Source organism: Typopeltis vanoorti, chromosome 17 (genome assembly GCF_054136105.1).
Source record: "Typopeltis vanoorti isolate ZY-2024b chromosome 17, IOZ_Tvanoo_1.0, whole genome shotgun sequence".
NCBI lineage: Eukaryota > Metazoa > Arthropoda > Arachnida > Uropygi > Thelyphonidae > Typopeltis > Typopeltis vanoorti.
In genome coordinates, this window is record NC_143565.1 from 81,828,409 (window position 1) to 81,847,838 (window position 19,430).

Below are 19,430 nucleotides of genomic sequence, written 5' to 3' on the forward strand. Positions count from 1 at the left end.
TGGTCTCGTATATTAGGCATATATTGTATGTACTACGATCACTTCAGTATTGTATTATGTATTTAATTAATCTTCTGAAAAGTGTATAATATCCATCCTTGTGTCATGAAAGGGATGATTAATGTTATAAACTTAAAGGTAGGGAAGTAGGAGGAAGATGAATTTATGGCGGCTATCTAAAACTCCATTTCTCTACACACACGCGCAACGCGCGATGAAAAGATTGTTCGATATTTTGGAAGATGGACAATTAGCGGATATTAACTAGAAGTTACACGCCTATAATATAAAGATTTAAGAGAAAGTGAAGAATGATGGTAACCAGTGCAGCAGAACATCGCCCATGAAAAATACAAATAAAGCATCATAGGAGAGTATTATTTATGAATTTTATTTATGCTTATTGATTTAACTCAATTTTGGTTCCAATCGGACTACGTTAAATACTCAACCAGGAGCAACTCGTGCATAGGCACTGCGGAACTGCAGCACCCCAATTTTTCTCGATATATAAATATATTAATTTATTTATTTATATTTGCTTATAATATTTAATTTTATCATCAACAATCCTATACAATTCTCTTATTTTGTATTAAAAAATAATAAAAATCCATCTTAGGAGGGGGAAGAATGCTAGCAGCACTGAGTTTATCACAGTGCCATATTGCTACGCGAGCAAGCATATGCACGTCATAGTGAGATGAGAGCTATTAGCGTGTTCCCTGGGTAGCTGAGAGGGGAACCATGTGTATGTGTGTGGGGGGGTCCAAATATACTGAATAAGGACTCGTGGACGAACAGGGACATAAGGGGCAATCATCTTGATTGTAAGGGGACTGGCACTCTCATGGATCCCTAGATGGATCTATTCTCTTCTTCTTCTACTTTGAGGAAGATCCACTCACTTTAATCTATCCTATATGGCCTTATCAGCTAACTCTTCTTATTTTATGACCTTATACTATTAGAGTACTCGAGGGCCATGGGGTCTTTTAATTTCTGGGCTAACAACTATGCCCTCTCTATAAACCATACTATAATTCTACTATAATCTACTCTTCCCCCCTTCAATTTGCTCTATTCCTCCTATGGGTTTAAATTTGGAAGAAGGCTAGTTCAGAAGCCATAAGGTAGCAGCCCTACCACTGAACTATTCCATCGTCAGGCTAGTCCCCCCTGACATGGAGAACATAATTCTACTTGTAAGCTCACAGAAAAACATAATCGGATTGAATCTATGGAAAACGAATCTGGAATGGAAAAGGTAAAACAAAAATGGAAACGAAAATATATAATACACATGGCAAACTCAAATGTAAGAGGAATAGCATATAAAGAAATAGAATTAGGCCAACTATTAAATGAAAGAAATTTTAAAATAGCAGTAATCACTGAAATAAAAAAGAAATTAAAAAGAACTATGAGAACTGAAAATTTTAATGTGATATACAATGGAGTTGACAGAGACCAAAGAGCACAAGCAGGAGTGATGATTTGGATTCATAACTCCCTTTCAAAACAGTTAAAACATTATAAATTATGGAATGAAAGAATAATAGAAGCTAAAATAAAAATAGATAGAGGCTATTTAACAATAATTGGTTTATATGCCCCAGAAGAAGGAAGAGAACAGGAAAATATTGATTATAATCAGCAACAAAACATATATAATAAAATAAATAAAAATGATTACATAATTTTAGCAGGAGACTTAAATGCAAGAATTGGAAACACGAAAAATTAATAATAATATAGGAATACATGGAGAACATACTCTAAACAAGAATGGTAAAAAATTGATTGACCTTGTAGTTTATAATAACCTAAAAATAATGAATTCCTTCTATAAACATAAAGACATACATAAATCTACTTGGGCAGCAAGAGGGTGGAAATCAATATTAGATTATTTTATATTAAATGAAAAGACATCAAAATTTTCACTAGATGTTAGAGTTCACAGAGGATATGAAATAAGCAGTGACCACTTCCTTTTTAAAATAAAATTAAGATTATCACCTAAATGGCTACAAGTAACAAGAACAGAAAGAAATTTTGAAACATTTGTTTATAAAACTAGACTGTTGAATGACACAAATGTACAATGTCTATATGACAAAGAATTAACCAATATCTAGATAAAATTTAAAAAAAATGAAGAAATAGAAATAGAATTAATATAAAAACGATACTAAATGCAGCAGCAAATGAAAGCTTAGGAAAGACTCCAAAAAATTCAATGATAGGAAAAAACAAGATCTGGGATGATACAATCAAAGAAATAATCAAAAAGAAAAAAGAAGCCTATCACAAATGGTTAAGCAGTAAAAGATTAGAAGATGAAATAGAATATAAAAGAATAAGAGCTATAGCTAAAAGAAAAGTCTGAAAAAGACATAGAGAATCATGGAAAAAATCTGTTTCTTATTTAGAACATGATTTATATAAAATAAGACCCAATGTATATAAGCTTTTGAAACACTTAAATGCAGATACCAAAGAAAACATAAAATTAAACACCGAATTGAAATTAGAAGAATTTCTAAATTACTACACAGAATTGTGGACAGACAAATATTTTAAAAAATACAACTGGCAAGCAATTAACGAAAATGAAAAGGAAATAACTAAAGAAGAATTAGAAATCAGCCTAAAGAAACGGAAAATCGCCTGGAGAAGATAAACTAGGTTCAGAACTATATAAATATGCAGGAACTACATTCAAAGAAAGACTCTTATTATTTTTAAATAAAATTTATTCAACTGGTATCCACCCCAATAGAATGGAAAAAAGCAATTGTGATTCCTATCTTTAAAAAAAAATGTAATAGTGATGACCCTAAAAACTATAAAGGTACTAAATTCCTGATACAAAATATAGCAGAATCTTAAATAGCAAACTAATGAAAGATTTCGAAAACTTCATTTTAGAAGTACAGAATGGATTTAGAAAAGGACGATCATGTATAGACTCGGCCTTTTGCCTAAAATTAGTAATAGAGAAGAGAATACCATTTAGAATCACATATTATATTTATTGACTTTCACAAAGTTAAAAGAAACATATTATTTAACATATTAAAAGAAAGACAAATACCAAATTTTATTTAAATTAAGGGGATATTAAATCCCACATTGTTTTAAAACCGAAATAGAAACTCAAAGATTGGAATCAGAGAGTTTCTTGCCGAATATAGTATAGTAAACTATAAAGTATCGGCGATCACTAAGCGTCCGCTAAATGCAAGTGGCCCAGCACGTAGTGCAATACCGGAAATCTCGCAGCAAAGTCGGTAAAGTTCTGATCACTATTCTTAGGTATTTACCATAATGTAAAAACACATTTCCTAGGAAATGTATGCTGTTATTACATTATGGAAGGTGAGGTCACTACCCAGACCGGTTTCAGCCTTTTTTGAGGCTTCATCAGTGAGTAGCTAGACCGAGTTAGTACCAAAGTGTATAGCGAAAAGAACTTTATACTCTGCTATACTCTGCTATACGATACGACTTTGCTGCGAGATTTCCGGTATTGCACTACGTGCTGGGCCACTTGCATTTAGCGGACGCTTAGTGATCGCCGATACTTTATAGTTTACTATACTATATTCGGCAAGAAACTCTCTGATTCCAATCTTTGAGTTTCTATTTCGGTTTTAAAACAAGGTGGGATTTAATATCCCCTTAATTTAAATAATGTTTTTGTTGCCGAAATGAAGCTTATTAGCTCTTTATATTTAAGCAAATACCAAATAATATCCTGAAAGCTATAACGATTATATATGAAAATAATCAAATACAAATAAGACTAAATCACGAACTATCATATACGAGAGAGATAAACCAAGGAGTCCGATAGGGATGTCCCCTCTCAGCAATTCTTTTTAATATTTACTTAAATGAAATAATAATAAAATGGAATAAAAATTTCCATCAAGGTATTAAACTTTTTCCTATGAACTTAAACACTTTCATTTTTGCCGACGACCAAATAATAATTACAAATTCTGATGATAACTTACAGAAAGCTATTTTAGATCTAAATGAGATAGCCAAAGATTATGATATGATAATATCAACAGAAAAATCAAAAACTATAGCCTTTAAAGGACAGGATCCAGCAAAAACCAAGATAGTAGTAGATAACAAGATCTTAGAACAGGTGAATTCATTTAACTACCTAGGATGTATGATCACATATGAAAATGAAAAAGATATAAACGTAAAAATTGCAAAATATTTAAAAATAACAGATGTAATTAACCCTATGTTTAAACCAAACTTAGTTCAAAAACCAACCAGACTAAAAGTATACAATACATTAGCCCTACCGGTCTTAATGTATGGAAGCGAAATCTGGACAATAAAACAAAAAGACAAAGATTAACAACAGCAGAAATGAAGTTTATGAGAAAAACTGCAAAGTATACCCTATTTGATCACAAAAGAAACGAAGAAATTATGAAAAAATTAAACCAAGAACCAGTAATAGAAAAAATTAAAAAATATAAACATAAATGGATGGAACAAGTTGAAAGAATAAAAATAGAAAGATTACCAAAACAAGTCTTAAAGTACAAGCCATTAGGAAAAAGAAAACCAGGATGTCCTCTTAAACGATTCAACGATGACTTCTAAGGCCGGAACAGGCCATGCTAGGCCTAAATCCTTGATAAGCATGATGATGATGATGATGATGAATTGTAATGTCCAAAAATTATAAATCCATTCCTTTAATTGTAATTAAAGGAATGGATTTTATTTTTCAGTAATTTTGAATTATATTAATCTGTATCGATAATAAACAATATTTTTTCATGATTGATTTTTTTTATAATTTTTACCATAATTTTGATACTTTATAGAAACACATGCACTGTGCTTGCAGTGTGTATGTATTATTGCGAAAGTTGCAGCAGCTCCACGATTTCAAGCCAGTAGTCGCCACTGTACTCAACCATAAAATTCCATTATACAAAACCAATTATGCAAAAACATGTTATTTACCAGTAATATACTCGCATAGTTTAACATAAATAAATAAATCCGCTAATTAATTGAAATGTATTTACTGTTATTTTGTAAACAGTAATGTGTGATTAATTCTACATATTAAACGTCACGAAACTTTGTGTTTCCTGGATTTGCTGAATGTTTTAGTTTCGGTATTCGATGCCGAAACGACATTAGGTATTTCAGAAGTGCTTTTATCTTGTTTAGAAATACAGTAGGAGTATCAGTTTTAAAATGTGTTCTCCTGTTGAAAAACTAAACATTTATTTAGCAACATGCATTACATGCAATCTTCATTCTGCCTATTACTGTCATTCAGCTTTTGGGTACGTCTTTTAATCCTGTCGGCAAATCTTTTTTTGTCGATGCTTAAGTGGGCTCACTTCTGAAAATTCTCATCAGTGGTAGTGAAATGTCCTACAAGGTGTTTTTTTTTTCCAACTTAGGGAAGGATCAAAATCTGGACGATTCATATGGGGCTTATAGGTCGAGTAAAATTGGGGAAAGCGCTTCACCAATTTTACCATAATTGGAAGTAATTGTTGCCACCCATAACTTTCCATACGATCAGATAAGTCACAACATCGGAACTTCTAAATACTGGTCATATGTGTAATATTCCGTATTTTGAATCCATATTTCGCGGAACAAGAACACTAGACACGGAAAGACATCAAGATGGAAAATATTACGTCATCCAAGTGGCCAAGTATGCCCGGTGTGTAGAACGTTTGAAATGATGCCCGTAAAACTTTTCAAATGATCTTCCTAATTTTCAATTGAATATGTTTTATTACTTCAACGGTTATCATATATTCAAAATAATTAAGTCACGCTTTAAAGATATAGTTTCGTAACATCTGTGCACATTTAGAATCATGTATTCTTTTTTAGGTCCTTACATATAAAACATAAACAGATGCCAGCTAATTAAACTTTAATGCAAACTGCTTTTATGAGACGTACTGTTAGGTGATTAATGAAAAATGAACTGAGATCTACTAACTCACCAGCCCTTTGAAAGTTCTTCCAAAGGGATGGTGAGTTATAGAGACTGAACTGCGAAGGCTCTCCATTTAATTCACACCATTAGTTTAATATTGTAACTTAAAACCATCCTTTAACCTAGAAATGAATCGGACGGATACACTGTGCTGGCATTTATTTGCATATTCCAAAGATTTTAATTTGTGTGATTTTTACGAACAAAAAAAAATCTACTCCAAATATTTCACTAATTGTCTTTTCTTATCATAATTGTCAGCTTTAATTAAAACGCCCGTAATGAATTTTGTTACAATGGAAAACATTGCTGGTGAAGAGGGCTTATCCTCCAAGTACCGCCCTTCTTTTGTCCTCCGTCCATTGGTGGGTTATTGAAGAATTGCCCGTTCACAACAAATAAAGGTAGATAAAGCACGATATGTTCCTAAATTTTGTTCCTTTCTGTTAGGAAAAAAAAAAGTTATGTTAACGAAGTCCTATTCTTGATAATCTTTTGAATGGATTGCAACAAGACTAATGTTCGTATTCAGTTGTATTGATAACTAAGAAACATACTCTGGAGACACTTGCGTAGCATTTAATAACTGTCTAATAACAATTAAATATCTGAATATTAATACTTGCTAAAATATTTACGAATCATTCAGATCGAAATGAGGGCGCTAGTGTAGCTTCGTGATAACATCTGTTCCAATGATGGAATGGCAATTAAAGGATCTTTATAAGTTCGATTCTAGTCACTGACTAAGGGAGAAGAAAAAGAAAGAAAAAAACTTTTTTTGGCTCCTTTTTATCGGCAGTTTCCAGAGTTGATTCGGCGCAGATAAACAGAATATTTATCTATAAAACTTCAATTTTAAAAGCCAGAAAAATCAATACCATGTCCTAATGCCGTTTTCGTCTATGCACGCAAGCTGGATATCGCACTAATCTTCTTGTGATGACGAAAGTAGATACAAGCAGCCGCCATCAAACTTCCCAACAAAGTTAAAAGAGTGCTGTTTATGGATAGCTTATTTATTCTTTTCTATAAGAAAAAATATTTTCCAAAAATGCACAGTCGCAAAAGGACCGTGATATTTTACCTCTTGTTGTAAAAACTTCGGTTCTAATCCCCCTCTAGGACATGAGGAACTTTTATAATGGCTTTTCTAACTGAAGGTTAAGTTAACCCATCTCACAGGGAGGTGGAAGAGTTTTTCCGTCTGGAAACAGGTTTATCATCCTACAAAATAGGCAAAGTGTGTGTAGAATATATGCAGCTAATGAATATATGTATTAGTTAAATACACATAAATTAAAAAAAGAATATATGTATTCTTTTTTTAATTTATGTGATTCCCATCTATGAAAGATTGCAAACCTGTAGTACATTAGTACCGTGAGTGGGGTAGTATTTTTTAAAAAATTAACATTTATATATTTTTCTATTTTTTTTTTTATTCATTTTTCCTTGGTCTGGAAATCCTGGTCCAGAAACCAAACATGGAAAATTTTCAAACAAATTCAGCCCTCCAATAAGAGGAGTAGCAATCTCACACCAGCAATGAAATTACTATCCCATCTAAAGACAATTACATATATCCATGCCCACAGCAGGATTCGAACCCAGTGTCTGTTGGCAGACTATGGGTTCAAATGGCTAATAAACCTGCTAATAAAAGTGCGAGTATGTGTTTACATTAGCACATTAGTAATAGGTGTGAGATAACCGTTCTCCATATTCAAGATTTGAAGTGACTTGAAAAAGTTCAATCCTTGATTTCTGGAACAGAAAATCAAATCTGCTTATTGAACTCGGGGTACTAAACGTGCAATAGGTTTACAAGATTTCGTGGTTGAGATTCACGTAAAAATAAATAACTATTACAATTGGGATGATTAAAATGAAAATATCCATATATGTATAGTGGATGTTTCTTTTTCTATATAGATTATTTGTCACCCAATTATAATAAAAATCGAAAGCATTTCCTCTTTTAAAGCTGTTTTAATTGTGATATTCTTCGCAGTCGCTTAACTTATTCATAAATCTAGCATTATATAAGGATAGGTCAATAAAAAAAAAATCACTTGATGTGTACCAATACATGTGTTTCATTGATTTACCAGTCGAATGGGAATGCGGTCTTTGGAGTTGCTCTTTTAGAAAAAAAAAAAAAGAGGGAAAGATCAAGGATCTCAAGACTGGCTTAGGATTTAAAAAGTGCATACAGATCTGGGGAGAATTTCTGATCGGATGAAAAATATTTCCGTATCTCCGATCTGCGACCATCTTTGAAATTCAGTACCATTTGCTGAAACCTCTCTGAAGAAATAGTAACTGGTGACGAAATACAATGTCACCATCGTGAATCTGCGTCAAAGAAGCCGAGCCTACAAGAGAAGTAACAAACTGTCTTCTGATACACATTGCTGAGTGATGAATTGTGAGTTTTATTTTAATTAAAATCGCAAGGAAATTTCCAATAACGTAAGTTCACCACCATGGAAATCGTTTAGAAGGGCGATGTTTGATTTGACAAGGTTATCACATTCCTCTTAAGTCACGATACAGTTATTTATGTATGTGAAGAGCTAACATTCATTTCTTTGCTTAATAGATGGGCTTGATCCCTGCCAAATTCATGATGACTACAGGACTGTTAGTTTTAGGAGTATGCAGTATTCTTTTTGGGTAAGAATATTTTAATTAGTTTTTTATTATTTATTTATGAACTCGCTCCCATTATAATATTAATGAATTCAATCAATATTACTCTTTTATGTTTAAATTTATATTAGATATACTATTATATCTAATTAGAGTTTAAAATTTTTCTAGTGACTTAAACAGTCATTCTTCATTTTAAGCTTCAGCTTTTATTTATTTATTTATTTATTTATTTTTTGACTACCATCCATGAAAGTTTTATAAACCTAGAATTCATTAAACGATGGATAGGCAAAGGATTTTTAAACGAATCGTTAAAACCATATGACAGAAAAAGTATACAACATAAAACAGAGAACTTTCAAAGGAATCATCATAATTCTATGGTCAAAATACGTTGCATGTCCAGTTTCAATACGTAAATTATGCAAAAAAAGAAACCCCAAAAAACCTCTTGCACTAATTGTAGCTAACCGGAAGTGGCGCTTACATCCTCTGCGCTAGGCCTCCTGAAGATACACTTATAGTTCAAATCTGGTCAACGACTGGAGGAATTTTTTCTAAGCATTTCTTCGACTGGTTCCCGAGATAGTCGATCTCTGGCACGGGCAAGTGGGATTTTTTCCTCCCAGAAACTCAGGTTTTCCGTCGCGTAAACTCAAGAAAATCGACTGTAGAACCCACATCATTTCAGAGAGTAAAATATCCTGTTAGAGTCAGGTACGAAAAGATGGTAACACTTGTTTGCTGGTCTCTTCATCGGTTGCCATTTATAATTAGTGATAGTCATGCACAACCTATCTCTGATTGGCTACCGGTGGAGACTGAATTGCCCACTCAGTCTTCAAAAACTAGATAGGGTTAAAAGGCCTCACCTATTCTTTAATTTTTTTTATGTTGCTTCCACCCATAAAATGCTACTACCAAGTGCTTCGAAATGAGAAAAAAGTAACAACAGTGACAGAAAATCATAAATTTCCCAGTTCTCTTGGGATGTAACAACCGCATTCAAGGATCTCAAGACTGGCTTAGTATTTAAAATAAAAAGTGCATATAAGACGATTTTAAACAAACAAGCGATTTCGAAGAGGAATTTTTAAATTATTGATAATGATTTAAATTTAAATTGGTTGTGATTATTGGAAGTTATTTTAAAATTTAAATACTGCGACAATTTATATTAAATACACTTTCATATAGGATTATCGACAAAGGTCCAAATGGTACCAGTTTCTTGACTCTCGCTTTGTTAATACGTATTATTGACGGGATTGGAGTTGCAGCATTCGTTACGTCAAGTTATGCAATTGTTGCAGTTGAATTTCCTGATCGTGTTGGTACCATTTTCGTAAGTATGCGTATCATATGTTTATGTGTGTGGTTTGTTGGTTTACTTTTTTTAAATAAGAGAATGGCTACAAAAAATAAATTATTATTAGTAGCAGTAGTATTAGTAGTAGTATTCATTGGAATTCCAAACATGAAGAAACCTTTAAAACACGTCAGATTTTCGAGGTTTCATTTTTAGGAATTACGCAAAGCATGATAACTGAGGAAAGAAATGATGAAAAAGGATTTATTAGTGGTAAGTTGGTGGTATACCACTTACCAAACTTTTTATATAAACAGCTCTCAGACTCTCGAAGTAATGTCCTTCTCGAGATCATGTTAATGTTATCAAATAATAATAAATTATAATATATAATTAAATAATAAAGACAATGCACACAGGAGTAATTTATAAACAGTCGAACAACTGAAGATAAAATCACATTTCTTCAACATCATCAAATTCCTGCCATGTACCCTCAAGGGGTGTACAGGATATGATAGTACTGCATGAAACAATTACTTCATTACTAACTTCCTATCTACAATTTTCCTCCAAATCAGTCTGTTACTTGTCAAGACTCCAACATTATGAGATCTTATATTTCTATCGTCTAAGGCACTTTTTACTGTATCGATCCACCTATATCTTGGTCTTCCTCCGGGTCGTTTTGCTGCCAACCTGGCAGAGAACACTTGTTCTGCTAATTTTTCCTCTCCCATTCTGTTTAAGACCATACCACCTGAGATTAGCTCTGCTAACGCATTCCTGAATGCTGACAATGTCAAATTCTTTCCTAATATCCTCGTGTTTAATATGATATTGCCATTCATGCCATCTGTTCACGCCCTTAATCTTTCTCAGGACTCTCATATCTGCAGTCTCTAGTCTATGGTCAAGTGTTTTATTTCTGACCCAGAACTCAGATCCATAAGTTAAAACTGGTTTGAACAGTGTCTTGTATACAGCTAATTTAGTGTTCAAACTAATTTCTCTCTTATTCCATATGAATTTATTCAATTGACTTCCTAGCATACCAGCTTTGCTGATTCTGTTGTCTATTTCTATATTTAATTTACCATCTTCAGTAAAAATCGTGCCTAAGTAGCTGAAATGTTTTACTTGTTCCACAGGTTCTCCATTCACAACACAGTTGACATTTTCAATGATTCTACCTACTTTCATTGTCTTTGTCTTTTTAATGCTGACCATCATACCATATCTATTACAACAGTTATTCAATTTAGTCAGGGAATCTTGAAAACTTGTAGCAGATTTATTTAGAAGTATAACATCGTCCGCATAAAGCAAAGAGCTGACATTAACATCTCCAATTCTGATATCATGTTTAATACCACTTTCCTTCATAATGTGATCCATATACAGGGTGTTCGGGATAAATTTGACAGTTTCGTAAGGAAAAAGAAAATCTTCTTTGTATCTATTAAATTTAATGAATTGACAAAAAAACATTACAGGCAGAGTTAATTACAATACTATCAACAAGATTTACTCAAAATAACCACCATTAGCATCGATCACAGCTTCAATTCTGCTTCGGAACCTCGAACAAGCTGATGCTACAGTCTCCCTGGGAAGGGCCGCAAAAACTGTTTTAATTTTATCCATTAACTGGGCTTTTGTATTACTGGAAGTGCGATTGGTGTCTTTTTCAACTGCGCCCCATACAAAATAATCCATGGGGTTAAGGTCTGGGGAGTTTGGAGGCCAAACATTTGGACTGGTGAAGTCGTAGAAATTTTCAGACAACCATTTTTGACTTTTCCCAGAGGTGTGGCAAGGGGCCGAATCCTGCTGCCATACATACGGCCTACCATTGCCTACCCTTGCTATCCAGGGCTTGACTACAGTTAGCAACTCCACGAACAAAGCCCGAATTCCAATGCCAGGGTTCTTCAACACCTGTTCCTGCAGATTTGCGAGGAATTCTGCTGTACGAACGCAATCAGATCGTCTGCTAGGGATCTTTCTTCTTGCTACATCCTCGTAGTCACCACTGCAAGTCTCTAGTTCATGCCTGATTGTTTTTACTGTATTCAGGGAGCATTGGGCAGCAGTCGTAATATCCTTATTTTGATGGCGGGCACGAATCATCATGATACAAGTTATTCTCTTCCATGATTCAGGTGGGTTCCAGCTATCCATCCTTTCTGACATCTTGTATGTGAATGAAGAAGGGTCCAAACTTTTAAATGAAGAGAAGTGTGTGTTAATACATGTAACTTACGGAAAAATATAATTAATTATAAATATGTCAAATTTATCCCGAACACCCTGTAGATAATGAATAACAGAGGGGATAATGTACATCCTTGTCTCACACCAGATTTAGCATTAAACCTTCTTCCTGTACTTCCTTCAATTCTAACTGCTGACTTACAACTCAAATAAAGACTAAGGATTGCTTGATATAATGCCCCATTGACACCGTATAATTGTAGCGTATTGAATAGCTTATCTCTTGGCACATTGTCATATGCCTTTTACAAATCGACAAAACTTAAATACAGATCTTTGTTATATTCCCATGCTTTCTCGACGATTTGTCGTAAAGTGAAGATCTGATCTTCACAGCCTCTATTTGACCTCAATCCAGCTCGTTCTTCACCAAGATTTTTTTCCACAATCCTTCTCAACCGTTTCTCAATTATACATGCATAGATCTTGCCAGGAACACTCAATAGGGAAATACCTCTGTAATTCTCACATTCAGTTTTATTTCCCTTTTTATATATGGGTATTATGAGAGCTCTACTCCAATCATTGGGAATTCGTCCCTCTCTCCAGGCTTTCTGAACTATGCAGTGCAGCCAGTGTAAGACGTTTATACCACCATACTTCAGAATTTCTGGTCGAGTATCATTTACTACTGCTGCCTTTCCACATTTCAAGCCTTTGATGGCTTTTTCTACTTCAAGTATGGACATGTATGCCTGGTCAGTGTTTTTTACCACTGTGCTGTCATCAGTGCTTGTTTCATTCAGTTTTTTTTTCAGTTCTTCAAAGTAATTACTCGATTCTTCAAGGATATCTTTTTCTCCTGTTTTCATATCACCTTTATCATCTCTAATTCCTTTTACAGCACTCTTTCCTCCATTCCTAAGTTTCTTCAACAACCTCCAGAATATTTTACCACCTTATTGATATTTATTTTCTATATTCTTGCCAAAGTCCTCCCATGAACTTTGTTTAGCTAGTTTTACACAGTGTTTAGCATTCTTGCATTTGTCTCTATATTCTCTAAGAGCACAAGCTGACTTATTTGACAGGAACTTTTGATATGCTTTCTTCTTTTCCTTCACTGCCTCTTTAAATTCCTGTGTCCATCAGGGAGTTCTGATGTCTCTCTGGCAGAATCAATCAGTGTTTTCTTCAGAGTTTGCCTCTGAATCTCCAAGGTTTGATTCCTGTTCTCAAACTCTTTCATTTTTTTTTCAATAATCTTTCTGTATTTTAGTCTACAGTTCACATCTGAGAGCGTCTCAACTTTTATTCGCTTTAAAACTGTCTTACATGTTATTCTTTTCAATATGAAATTCAATTTTATCCTACTCAAGACTAAATAGTAATCGCTTCCAATTTCAAATCCTCTGTACACTCTGATGTCCTGCACCAGGGAGAAAACATCACTATCAACAAGAACATAGTCAATGAGACTTTTCTTATTCCTTGCCCCTTCTCTCCATGTGAATTTGTGCACATTTTTATGTTGGAACATGATATTAGTAATAACCAGTCCATGTCCTGAGCAGAAATCCAACAGGTATTTGCCATTATTATTAGCTTTGCTCTTTTCTCTAAATTTTCCGAAAATATTTTTGTATGTCTGACAATCATTTTCTACTCTGCTATTTAGATCCCGAACAAGGACTAACTTTTCCTTTTTCATTGTGTCAGTTGCTTTTTCTAAAGCCTCAAAAAATTCCTCCACTTCTACATCAGTAGAACCTTCTGTGGGACAATAGGCACAAATAAGTCTCATTGTCCAATTCCCGATTCTGATATTTGCCCACATTACTCTACTTGAGACTGACTGCCATTCAAGAAGATTGGCCTGGTATTTTGTGTTGAATACTATGGCTACTCCTTCTTTTCCTTGATTTCCTTTCTAAATTTGATTTCTAAATCATATTTAGAAAGGAAAAAAAAAGAATAGAACCAATCCACTTTTACTGAAGATAAACCATTTTAGGTAAGATCTGGGTTCTTAGAAGCCGAACGCAAATGAAGGTTTTGGGACGTGCAAAGAATTGACTGGTGAATACATGTAATTAACGGAAACTGTTCCATTCTTTGAAAGTAAGTTTTAAAAAAAAAATAGGGTGTGGCTGTGTCAGAGCACGGCCGGAGGGGATTTACGTGAATACGTCACGCCAGCGAATTATATATATGTTGGGAAGTGTAAATAAATGAAAACTAGTTTAATAATCGATTATAATTAAATCTATCACAGGTCTATGGTAAAAGAAGTAAGATACAAACGGTAGACAAGATACATCCAAGTTTCTGGCGAAAGTCAAATCAATACAAGTGTTGCCTAGCATGATCGCCGTGATCTGAACGTAAGTGAGATTTAACTCGCGTTCCATAAAGTCCTGCAGTGATCGGTTTTGTGACACATCGACATTGAAGTCGCCGGTAATGATGAATGTACACGGCTCCGAGGACAAATTTAGATACACCGTTGATCATTACGTTGTCCAGGGATATATCTCCCACTGATGGTTCTTCGACTCTAAGCTTACGAGTGACATCAATGGTAACGATACGTTGGCCATCGGTGAAGCTGTTGAGGTTCCTGTATATGACGACTCCACCAGCTGTGCGTTTGGACGATGACGATTGACTGCGTCGCTTTCTATGGTTGTATTCTTACATGCTTTAAGTTGGAAACCATATGCATTCACAGGTGTGGCATCATCCATCCAGGTTTCACTGATGACTATGTCAGATTTGTTCATAATGGAGTCGGTTTCGATATCTTCGGGTTGCTCCACCAAACTCTGTGCGTTAATCGCCAAGACAAGTAAGACTCCCCACCGCGAGTTTTCGCCGTTGTCATGATCATCATCTACGTTTAATATCTGGACCTCCTCTGTAATTTCAGTAGTCGACGATCGTCGACCAGAGAAACTGTCAACTCGCTTAACAAGTTTCTTCATTCTCTCGTATTCGTCGCATACAAGAGTGGGTGGTGATTTTCCGCAACCGTGATAAAATTTATAGTCGTCTCTCTCTTTAATCAAATACAGCCCGTCGATAGAAATGACTCTGCTCAGTGCAACGTACACCAGCTGATTTTGTTGAGACTTGTCGTACTGAAAGATGACTCGATCGAAAGTGTCTTCTTGCGATTTGTGAATCGTTATGGCACAAGCGAGCTCGCTGACCTCCAGTGCTCTTCCATTGTCACCGATCTTCTGAAATACACATCCATTTCGATCAATCCATCTTCCGAAGGGGTGGCATAGTCGCCTACGTCATTTACATCCATGGGTTCGGTTCGTGTGCGTCGCAGCCGCCGAAGTGCTAGCGCTCTCATCCGATCGCTGCACCGCTTCCAATTTCTTTCTCTCCCGATACTTCCTTATTCGTTCCGACCCAGACATTGGGATATTATTGGAAAGCTGACGAGCTTCTCTTTCCCGTCGTATGCGTTCGGCCTATTTCTGGCTGGCTTTCCGGCGAGTATAGGCGGACATTGTGGAATTTCTAAATTTTTCAACTTCAATCCACATTTTCTTCACCAACACTGTATTGAAATTTAGGAATTATGTGTTAAATCCATAGATCTCGACGAAAGCTATTGAGTGACACTAAAACGAGCGTCTTACCACGACAGAGTGCGAAGGTATACTGAGTGGAAGTTTCCTAGGCGCGGCGGATCGTACATAAAATGGCGGAGCTCCCACTGATGAATCTTTATTCCCTCGGCTATCGAATGATAAATGTTTGGTTTGACTACCTTTAATACTTGAGAAATTATGAAGCCAAACTTCATCGAAAGATTTCGTTACACTCAAATTTTCGTCCCATACCCTCCTAGTGCTGTTCTGAATTTAAAGACGTATTCACGTCAAAAATATTAAAAAGTGCCAAAATCGGTCACGGAAATCGCTTCATAAAACAATTGAAACTAACCTCTTACCCTTCCCCTCCTTTTTATCTTTATTTTTAAATCTTGAGTTGCACCCTTGAATTTGGAAATCTTCGGGTTAAAGGGGTATAAAAATAGCATGACGTAGCCAGAAAGAAAATTGGCATGTCACTCAAAAAGAGGACTCTTAGACAAGAACTTACTTCGAATATTTTATTCCACATTATAATTGTTGGATAATGTGTTCTTATCTGTTCGAGTACTGTAATGATATAAACAGCAACTGATGAAGTGTCTCTGGACTGTCCCATTTCATTGAATTTAAGGTGGATAACGAATGAAAAAAAATGTCAAAAGATTCAATAGTGTGACACTGTTCATAGATATTTTTACACGATATTGGTTACCCAGGCAACCTGTCTTCTGCCATCCTTAACATAGTTGATGTTTATCTTGAAGATCAAAATCAGTAGTCAGATAGATAAATTTTAAGAGGAACACCTTGTTCACTGAAATGAAGAACAGTATGAATCAGAAGAAATGATTTGATGAAATGATAGATCGAACCACTCAACTGGAGCCGGAAAGTTAAGTTTTTCTCTTGGAAACTCGAAATGTCAATCTAACATAAATTGACTACAGACCTGAAATTATTATAAACAATAATAAGAATGATGGGGTTTAGCGCCAAGAAACGTCAGCCATTGTATGCCTCCTCTCTCTCTCTCTCTCTCTTCCTGAAATTTGTGGTGTAGTTTGAGCTCACTATCAGTGAAAGCTGAACACCACCCCTACTTCCTTTGGGGAATTAAAAGATATTAGATGGCCTATGCTTCTATTTGTTGAAATTTTTCCTTCTTAAATTTTGTATTAAAATTTAAGACGATCGCCAGACGTTTTTTCAAATTCCATTTTTAGAAAGTGGCCTTCCTGGACCAGTAAGTTCACCGTCTAGCATTTCTGAATGTATCGGTGAGAGGGACTATTTTATCTTTTGAGAAAAATCAAATACACAATGCTAAAATATCAAGTAATCTAACGGCTGGATACCACTCAGAAGGAGCTTAAACAAAGAGTAAAATTATGCTTTGCATATGGAAATGAAGAAATTATTTATTTATCCACTAGGATATGAATTTGTTTTCTGTTGTCTTTTCTAGGTCATTGCTCACTCTGGCTGTTTAGTCAGTTATTAATGTTAAAAATAAATCAATAAAATAAAATAATAGGCGAACAGAAATTGTGGACAAACCCTCTCTGCTTATTGATTTAAACCAGTGCAAAAGTATTCTTAATTTCATGCTTAGTCGTTTTAATACTGTATTTACTTACAGGGATTTGCTGAAACTATTTACGGAATTGGACTTATAGCTGGTCCTACTTTGGGTGGAGCCCTCTATGGTGTAAGTTACATATATATTACTGATTTTAAAATTATTACATTTTTGCATATATAAAGCATCAAAGATTCATCTAGAAACAGAACTAATGATAATAAAAAAGAAAACGAAATCATTTTCAGAAATATTGAAAATAAATAAAACTGGAATAAATTAATTACGATGGGGTATATTCGCTGTAGAATATTCTTAAGAGAACTGAATTATGGACAAATAAAACAATTTCAGTGAGAGATATAATAATGAAAACAAGAAGTACCAAGACGATCAAAAACACCGAGAACTACGCTAAACTCGACACTTCAAATTATAACTAAAGACGAGACATAAGAAGCATAAGAGGAGCTGGATCATACAGTTTTCTACCAAACTAACTGCTACTATCAAAATTATAAATTTGGGGACTCTAATGGAAACTGAAAATCTTGTCTAACTGTTCCTCTTCTCCACCTTTGTTCAATAAAAAGAAAAAAGCAAGTGAATCATCTGAATTTTTATTTGAATTCCACTTAAAAGTTGTAAACTTATAAGCAGTAGTGCAGTTTATTCTAATATAATTTCGAAATACTGTCTGCAGACTGGATCTTTATCAAGCCACTTCATGTCTGCAATAAGCGGATTGATGATCTCAGTCCAGGTGACAAAATTCATCTAACACAGGATGATACACAAAGATTCGTGTCCAAGGTGGAATTCGAACCTAGAGCCTGTTAGGCCAACCAAGCAAACATTTCTCTTAGGAAGCCTTCAAATTACAACAAAAGAATGACATGAAATTGAACTAACTGAGAAATATCAAATTGGTAGATAAAATTTGTAATCGCATCTCGATACTAAAACACGACACTTATATTATGCAGTGCATATTATACAATTACAATACCTATCAAAATGTAAACAAACTGAAGAGTAATATTTGTATGCGGGGTTTGGTATTAATATATGCGTTACTTTACAAAATCTATTCTGGTCCATGTTTCGTAAACTCTATTTTTACAAACCTCAACACATCGTTGGTTCACGATCAACTGTTACTCTTTGAGTAGACAAAATTTCCACTAAATGTTCATAAGTAGACAGAGATATTTAGGTCCATTCACCATAACGTCTTTAACTTTCTATAGCAAAATTGAAAGTGCTGGTTTCGTTCCCAGCCGCCTTTTCTAACACTTCTAAAAGGTTCTCTATCGGAATCGAAATCTATCTTCGTCAGCAAAACTTTTGCCCTTCAATTGCCTCAAACTATGCAGTTACAGTTACTAAAGTATGACGCATTATCAGAATATTAATCTTTGTTGTTTCCATAAAATAACCGTAGCCTATGGTTTATTTGGTTTTTCAAACAAAGCAACCAGGTGATGCATTCCAACGCAAATATACAAGCACCACCTCCATAATTAACAGATTCGAAGATACGCTCTGATAAATAATATTTTCCAGAAACTACCATACTCCCACTGGATTTAAAAAGTGTGCGTTGTGATTCTTCACTCCATTCTATAGATTTCCGAGGTACACTTCTAAATCATGGTGATCTGCACCACGCTATCGAAACCAATTATTGTTTGGTCTCTACAAAACAGCCTTTTTCAAGGAAAGCAGTGAGTATATGACAGAACACATGAGCATACTAAACCTTACAAATGAATATGTGACTTTCTTTGGTCGGTCACTTTTGTCGCTTTCCTTGTTCATGTGGTCTCCTCCATTTCTGGATTTCTTTTTAATATTATAGGCTGAACATTTGTTGATACTAAACTGCATTTTTTTCACTACTGTGAATAACCATTTAGATTGTGTACTCAACTGGAAAAATCTAGTCTAGTTACTCTGCCACATAGAATTTCAGAGGCAATTATTTTGGATATTTAAAACTCGAACTAAATAAGTGATTTCATTATTAGACGA

The 19,430-nt window shown here is 34.6% G+C and overlaps 1 protein-coding gene across 2 annotated transcripts in view; it reads left to right on the forward strand.

Annotated features, from left to right (window-relative positions):
- Window positions 1–19,430, forward strand: part of LOC150097560 (MFS-type transporter SLC18B1-like) — a 96,418-nt gene that overhangs the window by 22,217 nt on the left and 54,771 nt on the right. For both annotated transcript variants that reach the window (XM_090407448.1, XM_090407449.1), the window contains exons 4-6: window positions 8,625–8,698; window positions 9,875–10,022; window positions 17,457–17,525. In XM_090407448.1, the coding sequence (XP_090263574.1) occupies window positions 8,625–8,698; window positions 9,875–10,022; window positions 17,457–17,525 (291 nt within the window). The remainder of the gene's footprint in view (window positions 1–8,624; window positions 8,699–9,874; window positions 10,023–17,456; window positions 17,526–19,430) is intronic.